The 15,367-nt window shown below is 54.0% G+C and overlaps 2 protein-coding genes across 14 annotated transcripts in view; one reads left to right on the top strand and one right to left on the bottom strand.

Moving 5' to 3' along the window:
• The first annotated feature begins 4,944 nt into the window (after positions 1-4,944).
• Positions 4,945-8,183, top strand: TMED1 (transmembrane p24 trafficking protein 1). Of its 2 annotated transcripts, none has more exons than XM_041760683.1 (4): positions 4,945-5,241; positions 5,916-6,013; positions 6,139-6,322; positions 7,122-8,183. In XM_041760683.1, the coding sequence occupies exons 1-4, from the start codon at positions 5,059-5,061 to the stop codon at positions 7,338-7,340; spliced, it is 684 nt and encodes a 227-aa protein (XP_041616617.1). In that variant the 5' UTR covers positions 4,945-5,058; the 3' UTR covers positions 7,341-8,183. The 2 variants fall into 2 exon arrangements, with proteins under 2 accessions (XP_041616617.1, XP_041616618.1); XM_041760684.1 differs by having other exon boundaries at positions 4,954-5,238.
• DNM2 (dynamin 2) overlaps positions 7,933-15,367 on the bottom strand; it is an 88,325-nt gene continuing 80,890 nt past the window's right edge. For 7 of the 12 annotated variants that reach the window (XM_041760671.1, XM_041760676.1, XM_041760681.1 and 4 more), the window contains 5 exons: positions 14,822-14,933; positions 14,135-14,299; positions 11,635-11,867; positions 10,409-10,660; positions 8,847-9,794 (listed from right to left, as the gene is read on the bottom strand). In XM_041760671.1, the coding sequence (XP_041616605.1) occupies positions 9,725-9,794; positions 10,409-10,660; positions 11,635-11,867; positions 14,135-14,299; positions 14,822-14,933 (832 nt within the window). In that variant the 3' untranslated portion in view covers positions 8,847-9,724. Of the gene's footprint in view, positions 8,323-8,846; positions 9,795-10,408; positions 10,661-11,634; positions 11,868-14,134; positions 14,300-14,821; positions 14,934-15,367 lie in introns of those variants that run through there. The other 5 variants (XM_041760672.1, XM_041760679.1, XM_041760678.1 and 2 more) reach the window with 2 other exon arrangements.

The raw sequence follows: 15,367 nt of genomic DNA, 5'->3' as shown, positions 1-15,367 counted from the left end.
TGAAGACAGCAGCCTGTGTCCCCAGGATGGCGAGTACTTGGTTCCTGAGGTTGGCAGGGTGCTGTTTGCTTATTCTACAATGTCTGGGGGCTACCTGCCAGAGTCACTCAAGATGCTGTCTGTTCTCAAAATGCATTCCTGGGGGCACCTGGGGGGCTCAGTCGGTTAAGCATATGCCTTCAGCTCAGGTCATGATGCCAGGGTTCTGGGATGGAGCCCCGGGTAGGGGAGTCTGCTTCTCCCTCTCCCTCTGCCCTCCCCCAGCTCTCACTCACTCTTTTTCACTATCTCAAACAAATAAATACAATCTTTAAACAAAAAAAAAAAAAAAATGTGTTCCTGGCAAACACTAAGGCAAAAGGAAAAAACCCACAGGGACCTGGGGCAAAATATAATCAAGGATGACATTAACCAGTGATTTTACCAGCAAAAATGGGTTTATTCAGGGATAGCAGAGGAATGCAACTGAGGACAAGCAAGATGCAGCAAAAGCAGAGGCAGGTCTGGAAAAGAAAGAGGAATGCTTTTTGTAGAGGAAAGGGGACATCCGGAAGGCTGTTATGAACAAGAAGTCCGTTGGATTAAACTGGGAGTTGAAAATATTTTGATGTTTCATTGGTTGAGTGGTGACGGTCTCTCATTGGCTGCTTGGCTGTTACCAGGAGGAGAAAATCTTTCTTCCTCCGGCAGAGCTAGTAGAGTCAGGTAGGAAAGTATAAGTTTGCCAGGTACATCTCTTCCTGTGGGGTCTGTAATTGAGGAGTGGTAGGGTGTGAGAATGCCCCCCATCTGTCCTTCTGATTCCATTCTCTTTTTTTAAGGTTTTATTTATTCATGAGAGACATATATAGAGAGGCAGACATAGGCAGAGGGAGAACCAGGCTCCCGCGGGGAGCCCAATGCAGGACTTGATCCCAGGACCCCAGGATGATCTGAGCTGAAGGCAAACACTCAATCACTCAGCCACCCAGGTGCCTCTCCTGATTCCATTCTTTTTTTAAATTTTTATTTATTTATTCATGAGAGAGAGAGAGAAGCAGGGTACAAGCAGGGAGCCCTGTGTGGGACTCAATCCCAGGACCCCAGGATCATGCCCTGAGCCAAAGGCAAATGCTCAACCGCTGAGCTACCCAGGCATCCCTGATTAGGGGTATTCAGAAGTGCCAATATATACTGGGGAATTTAGAAAGCAATGTGCAGGCCCAGGGCAGGACAAATGCTCAGGAAAGACCTGAGAAGACCCTAAGCTTTTTTTTTTTTTTTTTTTTTTTTTTTTTAAGTCTCAGGCTTCTCTCTAGGCTCAGTGCAAACAGGAAGTGAAGACTATGGCCAAATTGTAAATGCCCCAGAAAAACATTGAGGGAGTGCCCCAGAATACATCTGGGGGAAGTTTTTTGTCTCTTTTTTCTTTCTTCGGCTTGCTCTCTATAAGATAAAAATAATTCTTACAACTCAACAACAAAAAGAGAACCCAATTTTAAAAAGAGCAAAAGACTTGACAAAACATTTCTCAAAACAAAACAATCTACAAACGGCCAACAAGCACCTGAAAAGACACTCAACATCTTTAGGGAAGTGCAAATCAAAACCACAATGAGATACCACTTCACACCCATTAGGATGGCTATAATAGCAACAAAACTGAAAATAGCACACATGGATGAGGATTTGGAGAAATCGGAGCCCTCATACATGGTTGGTGGGAATACAAAATTCCCACCAGTGTGGCCGCTGTGGAAAACAATCTGGCAGTTCCTCAAAAAGTTAAACACTGAATTACCATATGACCCAGCAATTCCACTCATAGGTATATACCCTAAAGAACTGAAAGTAGATTTTGAAACACACGTTCATAGGAGCACTATTCACAATGTCCAAAAGGTGGAAGCGACCCCAATGTCCACCAGTGGTCAAATGGATAAACAGTGGTTTATCCAAGCCATGGCATGTTATTCAGCCATTAAAATAAATTAAATGCTCATTCATGCTATTAAGATGAACCTTCAATACATTATGCTAAGTGAAAGATGCCAGACACAAATGGTCACATATTTCATTTATATGAAACACCCAGAACTGACAAATCCATAGACGCAGATTGGTGGTAGCCAGAAACTAAGGTGAGGAAGAGAAGGTGCTGAATGGGGACCAGGTTTATTTTAGGGCTGATGGAATGTTTTGAAAACAGAAGTGGTGGTTGCACAACATTGTAAATGTTAATACATGCCACTGAATTGTTCACTTGAAAATGGTTAATTTTATGTAATGTGAATTTCACCTTAAAAAAACAAAAACAAAAACAAGAACAAAAAAACCAAGGGATCCCTGGGTGGCTCAGTGGTTTAGCGCCTGCCATCTGCCCAGGGCGTGATCCTGGAGACCCGGGATGGAGTCCCACATCAGGCTCCCTGCATGGAGCCTGCTTCTCCCTCTGCTTGTGTCTCTGCCTCTCTCTCTCTCTGTCTCTCATGAATAAATAAAATCTTAAAAAAAAAAAATCCATTAAACAGGCCACCTGGGTGGCTCAGTCATTTGGGCCTCTGTCTTCGGCTCCCCGGGTCCAGGGATCTATCCCCTCATTGGGTTCCCTGCTCAGGGAGGAGCCTTCTTCTCCCTCTCTTTCTGTCCCTCCCCCTCCCGTTTGTGCTTTGTCTCTCTCAAATAAATCTTTAAAAATTTATTTTTATTATTTTTTATTTTTTAAATATTTATTTATGAGACACACACACACACACACAGAGGCAGAGACACACAGGCAGAGGGAGAAGCAGGCTCCAAGAAGTGAGCCCAATGCAGGACTCCATCCCAGGACTGCAGGATCATGTCCTGGACTGAAGGCAGGCGCCCAACCGCTGAGCCACCCAGGGATCCCTAAAAATTTTTTTTTAATTTAAAAATCCATTAAAAAATATCAGGGGGTGCCTGGGTGGCTCAGTCAGTAGAGCACAGGGATTCATGATCCCAGGGTCATGAGATCAAGCCCCACGTTGGGTGTGGAGCCTACTTAAAATAAAAAAATATATATATACATAATATATACATTCATATTTATGGGGTATCTGGGTGGCTCAGTTAGTTGAGCGTGGGTACTCTTGGTTTCAGTACGGCTCATGACCTCAGGGTCATGGGATTGAGCCCTGCCTTGGGCTCCCGGCTCAGTAAGTCTGCCAGAGATCCTTTCCATCTCCCCTCCTCCCCTCTACTCCCTCCCCCACCCTCACCCCAGCTGGCTCACAGGCTCTAAAATAAATAAAGAAAATCCTTAATATATCTATATATTTATATATATTTTAAATTAAAAATAAATAAAGACTCTCCCATGCTCACTTCAAAATGTCCAAGCAGCAAGTCTGAATGACAAAAACTTTGGAAGTGAAAAGGAGCCCTACCAATGACTGCACATAAACTTTGACATAGCAAGGTGGTGTGACTTCCCCAAGTTCCCCCACAGCAGGAAAGAGCTGACAGCCACCAGCTGTAATTGAGACTAATTGTCACCAAGTGCCAACCACTCCAGGGCCTATCTTTTAAAGACTCAACATTTCCATCTAAACATTTTTTTTCTTATGTTTAGTCAGAACCACCAAGCAGAGTCCCTTTCTCCAGTGACTTCTTTGCTTATTTGCCAGCTTCCTAGAGGGCGGTCACCACCAAATACTCCAAGCCAGGCTGAGGGAGTGGTGGGCTGCCCAATGGTGGGCGATCAGCCTGAAAAAACAGATCATATGTACTGAGAGCCTATAATGTGCCAAGCGCTGAACAAACATTATCTTAATCTTTACAACAGCCCAGTGAGGTAGGACAAGTATCACCCCATCTTACGGATGAGAATACTGAGGCCCTGCCGGGTGATTTCAAGCCAAGGATCGAGGGTGGCTTAAACTAGGGTTTGTGGCTCCTAGTCCCATACTCTCCTCTCTCTCTCTCTCTTTTTTTTTTAACATTCTAAAATTTTATTTACTTGATAGGCGTCTCGGTGGCTCAGGTCCTGATCCCGGGGTCCTGGGATCGAGTTCCGCATCAGGCTCCCTGCGGGGAGCCTGCCTCTCTGTGTCTCTCATGAATATATAGTCTTTTTTTTTTTAAAATTTACTTGACAGAGCGAGCACAAGCAGGCGAGAGGGAGACACAGGCTCCCAGGGGCGGAGCTGGGATCCTGAGTGCGGCTCCATCCCAGGGCCCCAGGACCATGACCTGAGCCGAAGGCAGATGCTTAACCCACAAACATTCCGGCGCCCCCCACCCCCTTCTTGAAGATCTTCTCCGACTCTTATTAAACACCTGTCATTTTTCCTACCCTGAGTCGTATCAATTACTCTCTTTACCTGCTGCCGCCCCCTCCCCAGGTTTGGGACCCCTGGGTGCAGGGTGGGCTACGCCCCTCTACGTTCTACGCTAGGAAAACCGAGCGCCACCGGCAAGGCTTCGTCTGTTCCCACCGCCGCCCTCGTGGGTGGTCGGTCCATCAGTAACTACAGACGAGGAAACGGACAAAGGGATGGTTCTCAGGAGCAAAGGGAATGACGGGTCAGGCGGCGCATCTGGAGCCACGCCTAAGAATCGCGAAGCCCCCAAGAAAACGAAAAGGACTCCCTCCCGCTCCCCTCGAATCTTTATACATGAGCCCTACGGGTCGCGGGGAGGCCCGCTCCTCCCAGACTAGACGGCTCAATGGTCGTCGCGCGCGGCGTACTCTGGGAAAACCGCAGGGAGGGGCCTCAGAAGGCCCCGGCCCGCCTCCGACTTAGCTGTCTTAACTTTTGCCTGGAAAACATGCACCATCATAGTACTTATTTTTTTTCCTTATTCCGTCACCATCTGTTGAGACTAGAGCTCGAGGCTACTCATAAAAATGTCTCCGGGAGGTCGAGAGTCTTAAGGCACGCCAGGCATTCATTCGGGCAGCTAAGCACTCAGGGGGCCCTTCACCTCTCTCTCCGTTCGCTTCATAGCGCCGGCAGAAGCGGCTGCCAATGAGCTCCGAGGAGTAGCACAAGGGGCAGGGCCAGCCCTTAAAGGAACCGCGACCTCTTAGCAGACCGGAGGGTGACCCAGACGATGGCGGCCGGAGCGGCCCTAGCCTTGGCACTGTGGCTGCTACTGCCGCCGATGGGGGTTGAGGGGGCAGGTCCCCCGCCGATCCAGGACGGCGAGTTCACGTTCCTGCTGCCCGCGGGGAGGAAGCAGTGTTTCTATCAGTCTGCGCCGGCCAATGCAAGCCTCGAGACCGAGTACCAGGTAGAAAGTCCCGAGTCGGGCAGCAGGCGAGCGAGCGGAGCCAGGGCGAGAGGGCGTGGCCAAGCCCCCGAAGCGAGGCATGAATTAAAGAGGGAGGGGGAGGAGCCCGTGCGTCAGAGTGCGGGGGCGGAGCTAGGGCGAGCGCGCTGGAACCTGTGGGGACGGCGTGGGAGCGGAGGGGGTGGGAATAATGGCAGGAGGCGGGGCTAGCGAGGCCGCCGGAGGGGGCGGGGCCATCGGCTGCAGGAGGGCACCCCTCACGGGGCGGGAACCTCGCGAGTGGGCGTGGCCAAAGGAGGGAGCTGGCGGGCGTGGCCAAGAGCGCCACCAGAAAGGGCGTGGTGGCCCACGGGAGGATTTCCGGGGGATTGGGTTATGGAGAGCAGGGCCCTGTCCCCTCACTTGGGGTGTAAACGTCGATCAAGGACCTAAGATGGGGGCGTGACCAGATGAAAACGCCAAACCCAAAGCTGTCCCATCAGTGAAGACTGAGCCAAGGCAAGGGGCGCGGCCTGAGGGACAGGTGGGGCAGGCCCAGGTTGAGGGTGTAGGTGTCAGCGCCCTGGTAGGCCCCTGCTGGTCCCCATGGGTCTGTGCGGGTTGGCCGGGCCCTGGCTTTCCCTGGCAGGTGCCCTTGGCCTCCCCCTAGCCCTCCCCCCTCTTACCTGTCCGCCCAGGTGATCGGAGGTGCTGGACTGGACGTGGATTTCACCCTGGAGAGCCCTCAGGGCGTGCTGCTGGTCAGCGAGTCCCGCAAGGCAGATGGGGTGCACACGTGAGTTCAGTCCCGCTGTCCGCCTGGGTTCAGTTTCAGCTCTGGCCTTCCCTGGTGGCCTCAGGTTACCACCTCCTGTGCCTCTCAGAGTCTGGGTCATGTGCATCTGTGTGTCTTTCTCCCAGGGTGGAGCCCACGGAGGCTGGGGACTACAAGCTGTGCTTTGACAACTCCTTCAGCACAATCTCCGATAAGCTGGTGTTCTTCGAACTCATTTTTGACAGCCTGCAGGATGACGAGGAGGTCGAGGGCTGGGCAGAGGCTGTGGAGCCTGAGGAGATGCTGGATGTGAAGATGGAGGACATCAAGGTGTGCCCGGGCTGGCTGGGGCCCCGAGTCCTGGAGCTCTGGCTTTGGGCAGCAGTGCTCTCCATTCTTCCACCTTGGCTGGAGTCCCCATCTGCTTCACCCAGCCTCCCTGGTGCCCACCCCACAATTAGAATAGCTAGCTGCTCACACTTAAAATGATAGCACATTTCTAGGTGCAGGAATTTTTTTTTTTTTTAAGATTTATTCATGAGACACAGAGAGGCAGAGACATAGGCAGAGGGAGAGGCAGGCTCCCTGATCCCAAGACCCCAGGATCACACCCTGAGCCCAAAGCAAACGCTCAACCACTGAGCCACCCCGGTACCCCTAGGTGTAAGAATTTCAAGGGCTTAAATAACTCATGAAATCCTCATGTGATGGAGGTAGTGTGCTCCCGATGCCCCATTTTAACGGAGGCACAGGATGGCTAAGTAACTCTCCTAAGGCCACACAGCTAGCAACTGGCAGAGCCAATATTTGAACCCAGACAGTCTGGCTTTAGCAGCTGTGCTGTTAACCACTGGTAAGTACAGTCTTTATCCTTAGTTAGGTTTCAGTTCTCATTGCAATTTTGAGGAGACTGGGACCCACAGAGGTTAATTAACTTGCTCAAGGTCACACAGACAGCACAAAGAGGATGTAGAACTCAGGTGGCCTGGCCACTGAGCGTGCACTCTCAGCTCTCTCCTCCACAAACATAGGCTCACCCTATCCACTATCCCTCTCCAGTTTTATTGGCCTCTGCTCCCTAAAGGGCGAAGGGTAGCAGAGGCCTGAGCCCTTTCTCTCCCCTCCACAGGAGTCCATCGAGACCATGAAGACCCGGCTGGAGCGTAGCATCCAGATGCTGACGCTGTTGCGGGCCTTCGAGGCACGTGACCGCAACCTGCAGGAGGGCAACCTGGAGCGGGTCAACTTCTGGTCTGCCGTGAACGTGGCCGTGCTGCTGCTGGTGGCCGTGCTCCAGGTGTGCACGCTCAAGCGCTTCTTCCAGGACAAGCGCCCTGTGCCCACGTAGCCCCCGAAGGGAGAACAGGGAAAGAAGGGCAGCAGGGCCCATGTGTGTGTGATTTGGGGGTCCCTTCTCCAGCTTAGCTTCCTACGGGATGGGAGGTCATAGAGGCATGGCCTGAGGGATGACCCTCGGGGGTGTCTCCTCCCTGCCAGGGGCCAGGTCAGCAATAGTCGCTGGCTTGGCAGCTTGGGCCTGCGCCCTCCGGAGGGACAGCTGGGGGGCTGCACCTACGTTCCCGGCAACTGTGCATGGAAGGGGGGACACTGCAGCATGTGAGCACAAGCCCTGGATTCTCTGGCCCCTTTCCGTGTCCCCTACTGTAAATGCGTGTGCCTTAGCTCAAGCCCCAGCCTGCACTGGCTGGCCCTGGTGTGGGATGGGGCCCAGGAAGCAAACTCTCCCTTCCCTCCCCGACTGGCCTTCTGAGCCAGGTGATGGTTCAAGGGGGGGCTTGCCGCTTGTGGAACCTCTGCCTTCCTTGGTCTCCTTGTTGCCCCACCAGAGGCCTGCTGCTGCTGTTGGGAGGGTAGCTCCCAGGCTGGGGGGTGGGGGGACTGCTTCCACCAGGGGCTGGGAAGGAGACACGGCTGCAGTGTTCTTGCCAGGACAGTCACTTTATTGAGAGGAAGGAGCCCGGCCCCTCGGCCCAGCGCGGGGTGGGCTCGGTGTGAGGTCTGGTAACAGAACTCTAGGAGGGGACTGCGAGACCACCCGCCCCTCCTGCTCTCTCTGCAGAGGCCCCCGGCAGGGCTGAGGGGTGGCCCAGCCAAAGCTTGTGCCGGAGCCTCACAGAACAAAGGGTGGTCTGGCCCTGGGCACTGGAGTCAATAAATTATGGTCAGAAAATCACAGAGCCTGGTGACTGGGGCTCAGGGACACCAGCCGGGACAGACCTGCCCCCCAAAGGGGGCAAACCAGGCAGGCGGGAGGGGTCTCCCACGAAGCTCAGAAGAAAGGTCGGGCGGGAGCCGATGGAGGTGGTCGCCTGGGCACAAGAGAAAAATCAGAAAGCAAAGTTTAACTGTGACCCGGGCTGGGCCAGAAGGCCTTGCACCTGTGGGGAGGGGGGGTCAGGGAGGAAATCCTTGGAACTGCAGTGGTGAGGAGGGGGCCCCTGACCACTGTAGTTTGGGGTGGAGGGCTGGGATCCCCTCTCCCTTTTGTGATTCTGCTGCCTACCCCAGGCCTGTGTCTTGGCCTCCACACTAGCGCTGAGTCAGGGGCTGCAGCCAGGCCTGGAAGTGTTAGTATATGTGTGTGGGGGGAGTGGCCCCAACATCTGTCCCCACTCCTGATGTGTTAAGGAAAGCAAGAGATTTTCCCTTTAGAGCATGGTTGCCTCTGGAAGAAGCAGACTCCTTCCCCAAGAGCAGAGCCCAGGAGCTTGATGCAAGAGAGCCCATGGTGGGAGGTAAGGCGGCGTCCTTGTCAGAGGCCTGCTGGGGGAGGGTGAGCAGTCCACATCCTCAGCCTGAACGCCAATACAAAAGGCCCACACGGCAGCCACCAGAAGCTTCTTCCCTTTATTTTAGTTTATTAATAGGATACAGAGTGCAGGCACTTACAGTGGTCAAACCGAGCGAGGAGCGAGCAAGGTCTGCTCAGTGATGGACCACCTGGGGCCCACCCCATGTGGGGAGGCCTGGGTGGGAGCCAGGAGCCCCTCAAAGCCTCCCCCACTCACTCAGCCCTGAGCCCAAGCCGCCCTGGGGACCTAGAAGGAGGAGGGGGCCCAGGAAGGAGAGAGCGAGGCTGGCAGGATGGAGGCTTCCGGACCCGGCGAAGGCACCTCCGGCAGCCGAGGCTCGGCCGTGCAGTTAATACGGCCAAGGAAGGAATATTTACAACTCGCAGGGCGGGCAGCGCTGGGCCTGCTGGGCCTGGCTCGAGGCCTGGAGCTCCCGCTGCTGAGAAATGGACATGCTCCTTGGGCCCCAGGAAGGACCGGGGTGAGGGGCGGGTTTACAGGCACTCTTGATGCCCCAGTTTCCAGAAGATCTGGTCATCTCAGGCTTTGCAGGCCAGAGAAGCCCTGGGTGAGTCCCCAGCCCCAGCCTGAATCCTTATTCCAGAAGGAGCCCAGAGTGCATTCCCTCCTCTTGTACCCTGTGGCTCCATCCCCCAAAGTGCAACACCCAGGCTTCCCCCCTGCCCCAGGGCGGCTCCCCTCCTGCCCCAGGGCTCCAGGGCCCTTTCGGTCACTGCTGTGTCCAGCTGGGGATGGGGGCCAAGGTTAAGGAAGAGTCAGGGGCTGCCCACAGGGAGCCTGGTCCTGGCGTATGGATGACAGAGGCCGGGGGCAGCGGAGGGGCCCAAACCACCGAAGCTCCTGCAGGCGGGTGTGCGAAGACCCCCTGAGATGTTGCCCCCCCTACCCCCCCTGCGGCCTAGTCGAGCAGGGAAGGCTCGGCTGGCCTGATAATGGTGGGCCGGCTGGGCGCAGCAGGGGGTCTTCTGCTGCAAAGAGAATAAAGACAGACGGGGAAGGGGGGGGGAGATGGCAGTGAGGCCCCAAGTAGGACGAGGGAGGGGACCCAGGCCCCACCACCACCACCACCCCCTCTTGCTGCCCAATGCCCAATGCCTGAGGGCTCTGAAGGCCGCTAGAGTGCAGTGAAGGAGTTTGCTGTGTGACTCTGGGTGAGTCCCCACCCACCCTGGACCTTGGGTTCCTCGTGGGAGAAGTACAGAGACAGAGCCAGGCCTGCGAGGGCTCATAAGTGTGTCCTCATTAAGGAAACAAAGGTCAAAACCAGGAGAAGGGGCCCCGTGTGAGGAGTCCCGATCTGCATCGTGGGCCACCTACTCAGGCAGGGGACAGGCCTGGGAGCCCTGGGGTCATCCTGACTCTCCACCACTCTGTGACTTTGAACAAGTGACTTGGCCTCTCTGGGCCTTAGTTTTTGTACTAGCCAAATGGGGATGGGGACTCTATTCCCTGCAGTGCGCAAGGACAGCTCATCGCAGGGTGTCTGATGGAGGACAGGCCCTAGGGCTCAGACTGCTGACTTTAGTGGCAGGCAGTGTGTGTGTGTGGTGGGGGGGGCGGGGGCGGGGGGCGCCAGCCTTACCTGGGCACTCCGGGAGGGATGCTGGGGGGAATCCGAGCCGGCCGAGATGGGATCTGAGGCGGGGCTGAGAAGGGGTCATTGTTGGCAAACATGCTCTGGGGTCCAGGCCTGGACGGGATGGGGGGTGCAGCGAAGGAGGCTGTTGGCCCCACTGGCACGGGAATCAGAGGGGGCCCCGGGGTCGGGCCTCTCACGGCTGGGGGCCGGCCTGGGGGATGCACGCTGGACAAGGGTCGGCGCTGTGGAGTGGGGCTGTGGAGGAAAGAGGGGGTGTGAGCTGTGGAAGAGGGTGGAGAGCCCCAGCTGTGTGGCTATGGAAACCCCAGGGGGCCAAAGTGTGGTGCAGGCTGGCACCTGCTACTGCCCAGGGGGCGCAGGTGAGTGCCTGCTCCTGGGGCCCTCCATCCACCCCACCCACCACCACCTGCCCCCACCTAAACCTTGAGCCAGGGCCTACCTGTACCTCTCCTCAGCCACCAGGGGCTCCTGCTTCCCTGTGACCCCACTCAGGGCCACTTCCCTCTCACCAGCCCTGCTGCTGCCTGCCCACTTCCCCACCTCCTCCAATCTACTCTCAGCCAAAGATCCTCGCAGAACCCAGCCCGGACTCTAAATCAAGACCAGTGCCTCCAGAGGTTGCGGGGCCTGCAAGCCCCTGCCCTGGGCACCCCACAGGTTACCCCCGGGCCTGAACACCCACTGTTCCCCAGGCTGGATGCTGTGCCTTCTCCCTAAGTAACTCCATGGCTACTTGAAGCCTCGGCAGGGCTGGCACCTTCTAGGAGATTCCCCTGGCTGACCCTCTCTCCTCCTGCCGCCTGCCCTGTCACTGGTTAGCTGTCCCTGTCTGATGCTCTGCATTGCCCATGCCAGTGGCTCATTTCCATCAAAGAGGTTGGGGGGGGAGGGGGACGGGGACATGCCAGTCATGCTCTCCAGCTGCTCCTGCAGATCCTCCTCCCCAACCTGCCATCCTCATCTGTGCTCTGTACTCCAGGAGGATGACCCCATGGCCACCATGGCCTGGGCCTCTCACCCTCTCTGGCTTCCACGGGGGCCTAACCAATGGAAAGCACCAGAGGACAGGTGGGCCTTTCACGTAACCCTTCTCTCTCCTTACTGCTTCAGGCCTAGGCAGGGTAGCAGGCCCTGCAGCCACCCACCCCTGGGCTGTACACTGACAGGACACACAGGGATACCCGGGAACACAGAGGACTCTCTCAGACCTGTGGCTGGTAGTGCTCTGGAGCCAAGTGTCATCGACAGGTGGGGGCACGGGTGTGGACACTGTGCTGGTGCTAATGTCTCCGATGATGTTGAGAGCCTCCTTGAGTGCATGGTACATGCGCAGCATGTCGTCCCGCCGCTGGGCCTGGTCAGCTGACTCCTCCATAAGGCTGCTCTGGTCCGCCGATGAGTACAGGTAGGCCAGGAGCTCATGGTGGATGAAGGCTTTCGTCTGGGGGCAAAGGGGCAGAGAGGTCAGGGCTTCCTGCCACACCTGCTGTTATGACTGGCTGGAAAACCACCTGCCACACTCGGTGGGCTTTCTTGTCTGTAACTTTGCTGTACGATGTGTCAGATGTTAGATGTTTGAAATGCAGGTGAGCTTTCTACATCCCCCCTCCGCAAGCCTCTGGTTGGGGGGCCTTTCAAGTGTCCTTCCGGCCTGTTTCACGAGATGCTTACTAAACTTCCTCCTAGAATCCTGCCTCTCTTATTGGTGTCTTTCCACCCCTTTATTATCTTCAAGCTGGCTTTTGTTTAAAAAGTACTAGTTTTGCTAATTTTATACTTTGTTCCTTCCTAAAACCTCCTACAGGATACAGGAGTTTTTGTTACTTTTTATTGAGTGTCTAGGTACCCATTCATGTGGACGTGAGCTTCTCCACATAGGAGCAAGTTTTCCTATTCTTTTTCAGTGTTTCACACCTTTATATGATTCTTCTGATTGAACTACATTGGCTAGTAACTCGACAGAAAAGTTTGCTTTCTTTATTTTTTTTATTATTGTTATTTTTTTAAGTTTGCTTTCTTTAAAAATTGATTTTGAAGATGGGAAAAGAGTGCGTGTGAACGGGGGCGGAGGGCAGAGGGAGAGAGACATCCCCAAGCAGACACCCCTGCTGAGCATGGAGCCTGACATAGGGCTTGATCCCAGAACCCTGGGATCACAACCTGAGCTGAAATCAAGAGTTGGATGCTCAATCAACTGAGCCACCCCAGGCACCCCTAAAGAAAGTTTTAAAAGCATAGATGGCCAGCTTGTTTTTGATTTCAGAGAAGATGCTTTCTGAGCTTCCCCATTCAGGTCAAGAATGGTTTTGAGACTGAAACACAAAGACTCATAACAGAAGACCCCTTCTACCATTGTCTTTTTTAAGAGTAGATGTTGACTTTTAACAAACTTTCAACATCTGCAAAAATGCCAGGCTTGATAGTTTATTTCCCTTCCTCTTTTATACAAAGAGAGCTTTCCTGTACATTCTGTTATGCTCCATAGTCTTCTACTTTATGATGAGTTATTATAAATCTGGAGATCTTTCTCTTTTTGATAGAATAGCTATTTATTTATCTTTAAAGATTTTATTTACTTATTCATGAGAGAGAAAGAGAGAGAGAGAGAGAGGCAGAGACATAGGCAGGCAGAGGGAGAAGCAGGCTCCCTGTGGGGAGCCTGATGCAGGACTCGATCCCAGGAATCTGGGATCATGACCTGAGCCAAAGCCAGACACTCAAGCGCTGAGCACTCAGGTGCCCCCAGAATGGCTATTTATTAAATGGATTCTATTGAGTGGATAGAGATTTCCAATCTTTGGCCACTACACAGCAATGCTAAAAAAATAAGCATGGAGATGCTCGATTTGTATATGGGCAAAAAGGTCTGTTGGAGAAATTCCTCTGAGTAGAACTTTGGGGCCAAACCATATATGCCTTTTAAATTTCACAGCTGCAGAAAGATGTATATCATGAATTCCATTTATATGTGAAGAATATACCAGCACACCCATGAAACTTAACACTGCTCACCACCCCAAGGAGATGGTGAAGAACACAGTGGAGAAGGAACTTGGAATTTTTGCTTTAGACCCTGTTACACCGAGAGCTTTTCTAGGTACGACACAAACTAAACCTGGTCTGCAGAGATTCCTGAGTGCCTAGCTGAGCTGAAGGCCTGAGATATGAGCCTGCTGCACCCTCCCAGCAGCCTAGAGCGGGAGATGTTAGTAGGGCTGCATTTCACCAAAGAGAAGCCTAAAGCCCTGAGAGTCTATGGAGCCCTGGGGTAGGCAGGTAACGTCCCTAAGGTGGGTTGGGCTGCAGGCCATCAGGAGGCCACAGCTGGGGACATAGTCTGGGTTTTAATCCCACCTCCCACTCTTCTGAGTGACTCAGGGCAGGTGTCTTCACTTTGCTGGACCTCGTTTTCCTGTCTATACAATGGAGATGATAACAGTCCCTCTTCTGGGTTATTATAAGGCTGAAAAAATTCACAGGAAGTATACACGTGTGGTGTTTGCTTCAATTACCTGAGTGGTGGGAGTAGCCCCTTGTGGCTCACCTCTTTCGATTTACCAAGAGAGGCTGGGCATCCTGTTTCTGATGTTTAAATGATAGTGACTCAGTCTAATTTTAAATTTTATAGTGTTCAGGCCAAATCTGGCAGTTGCTGCCCTACCCCCTCACCCCCATGATGGGCAGGCCCTAGTGCGCCAGGGCACTCACGTTGTTGATCATGAGGTGCATGATGGTCTTTGGCATGAGGTCGCGGATGGACTTGTTGATGATGGCCACATATGAGTCCACCAGGTTGCGAATGGTCTCCACCTGCCGCTCTAGCTGCGGGTCCATGGAGAAGGTGTTCTCCTGGACTCCATCCTCATTTTCTGCCTGCAGTGGGGAGAGGGCAGATGGTGAGGGGCGACCGTGACCTGAGGGGAGTGTGGGGACCCCCATTCTCTGGGAATCGCTTGCCCTGTCCTGCCCACAACTGGCTTTCTGGGGATGTCCCCTGATGGCCACATCGGCAACACGCGGCCTTGCTTGCCTGCCCCTGGCCTGAGCTGCCTGGACCTGTGGTGACCACGGCCCAAGGCAATTAGACACTGTCACCTGGGGACTGGAACATGATGATTTGGGGGCTGAGGGTGGCCATGTTCACTCCCCTTCAAGGACAGGAGGAGGAGGAACAAAAGAGATGGGATCCTAGGCCATGGATCTCCCTGGCCTTGGCTTTAGTCAAAGAACCTTTCGGGCCTTGACAGCAAAACCCTCTCCCCCTTTTTCCTTTGCTCAAGAGAGTATGAGCTACGTGCCTGGAAATGACCCATCCAGTGAAACGTTATACCCTTCCTCTCCCAGGAGGTGTCAGCTCAGCCCAAGGTGTGTCGGCCGGGTAGGGCAATTCCTTACCTGGTCCTTCTCTGGGTAGACCCCCGCTCGGAGGAACGAGGCCTTCCAGCTGTCTACGTCCTCCTGGGAATCACAGGCCAGCTCGATCTGCCGAAGGTCCTTGTAGACATTCCTGCAGAGAGGAAAAAGCGTGTGTTTTGACTCTGCCCATGGGCCTGGAGCGGGCGGGGAGCTGCAGCATGGGCTCTGGGGTCTGAGTGATGGAGGTTCACACCTGGCCTGAGCACATCGGGAGCCCTGGGATGGCAGCAGCACTTCCATCCTGTTGGGCTGATAGGACCCCCAAGACAGTGCCTACAGTGCCCAGAACCGAGCCAAGGGCGGAGCAAGTGCTCAGAGTGTATCTACATCTAGCAGTATCCATGGGGGTATTTCTGTGGCTTTTGTTGACTTTTCCCTTTTCCCTGGGATACACTCTCCTGTGGGGGCCAAAGGCTGCCAAAGATACTCTCAGGAGTGGGCAGGTGTCCCTCAACACCCTTGGTTGGGTAGCTCCCACCGAGGTGTTTTCAGGGAGGCCAAAGCAAAGTTGTCCAAAAGAACATT

This window comes from Vulpes lagopus, chromosome 7 (assembly GCF_018345385.1).
Source record: "Vulpes lagopus strain Blue_001 chromosome 7, ASM1834538v1, whole genome shotgun sequence".
Taxonomy (NCBI): domain Eukaryota; kingdom Metazoa; phylum Chordata; class Mammalia; order Carnivora; family Canidae; genus Vulpes; species Vulpes lagopus.
This window is presented reverse-complemented; position numbering and strand designations above follow the sequence as displayed.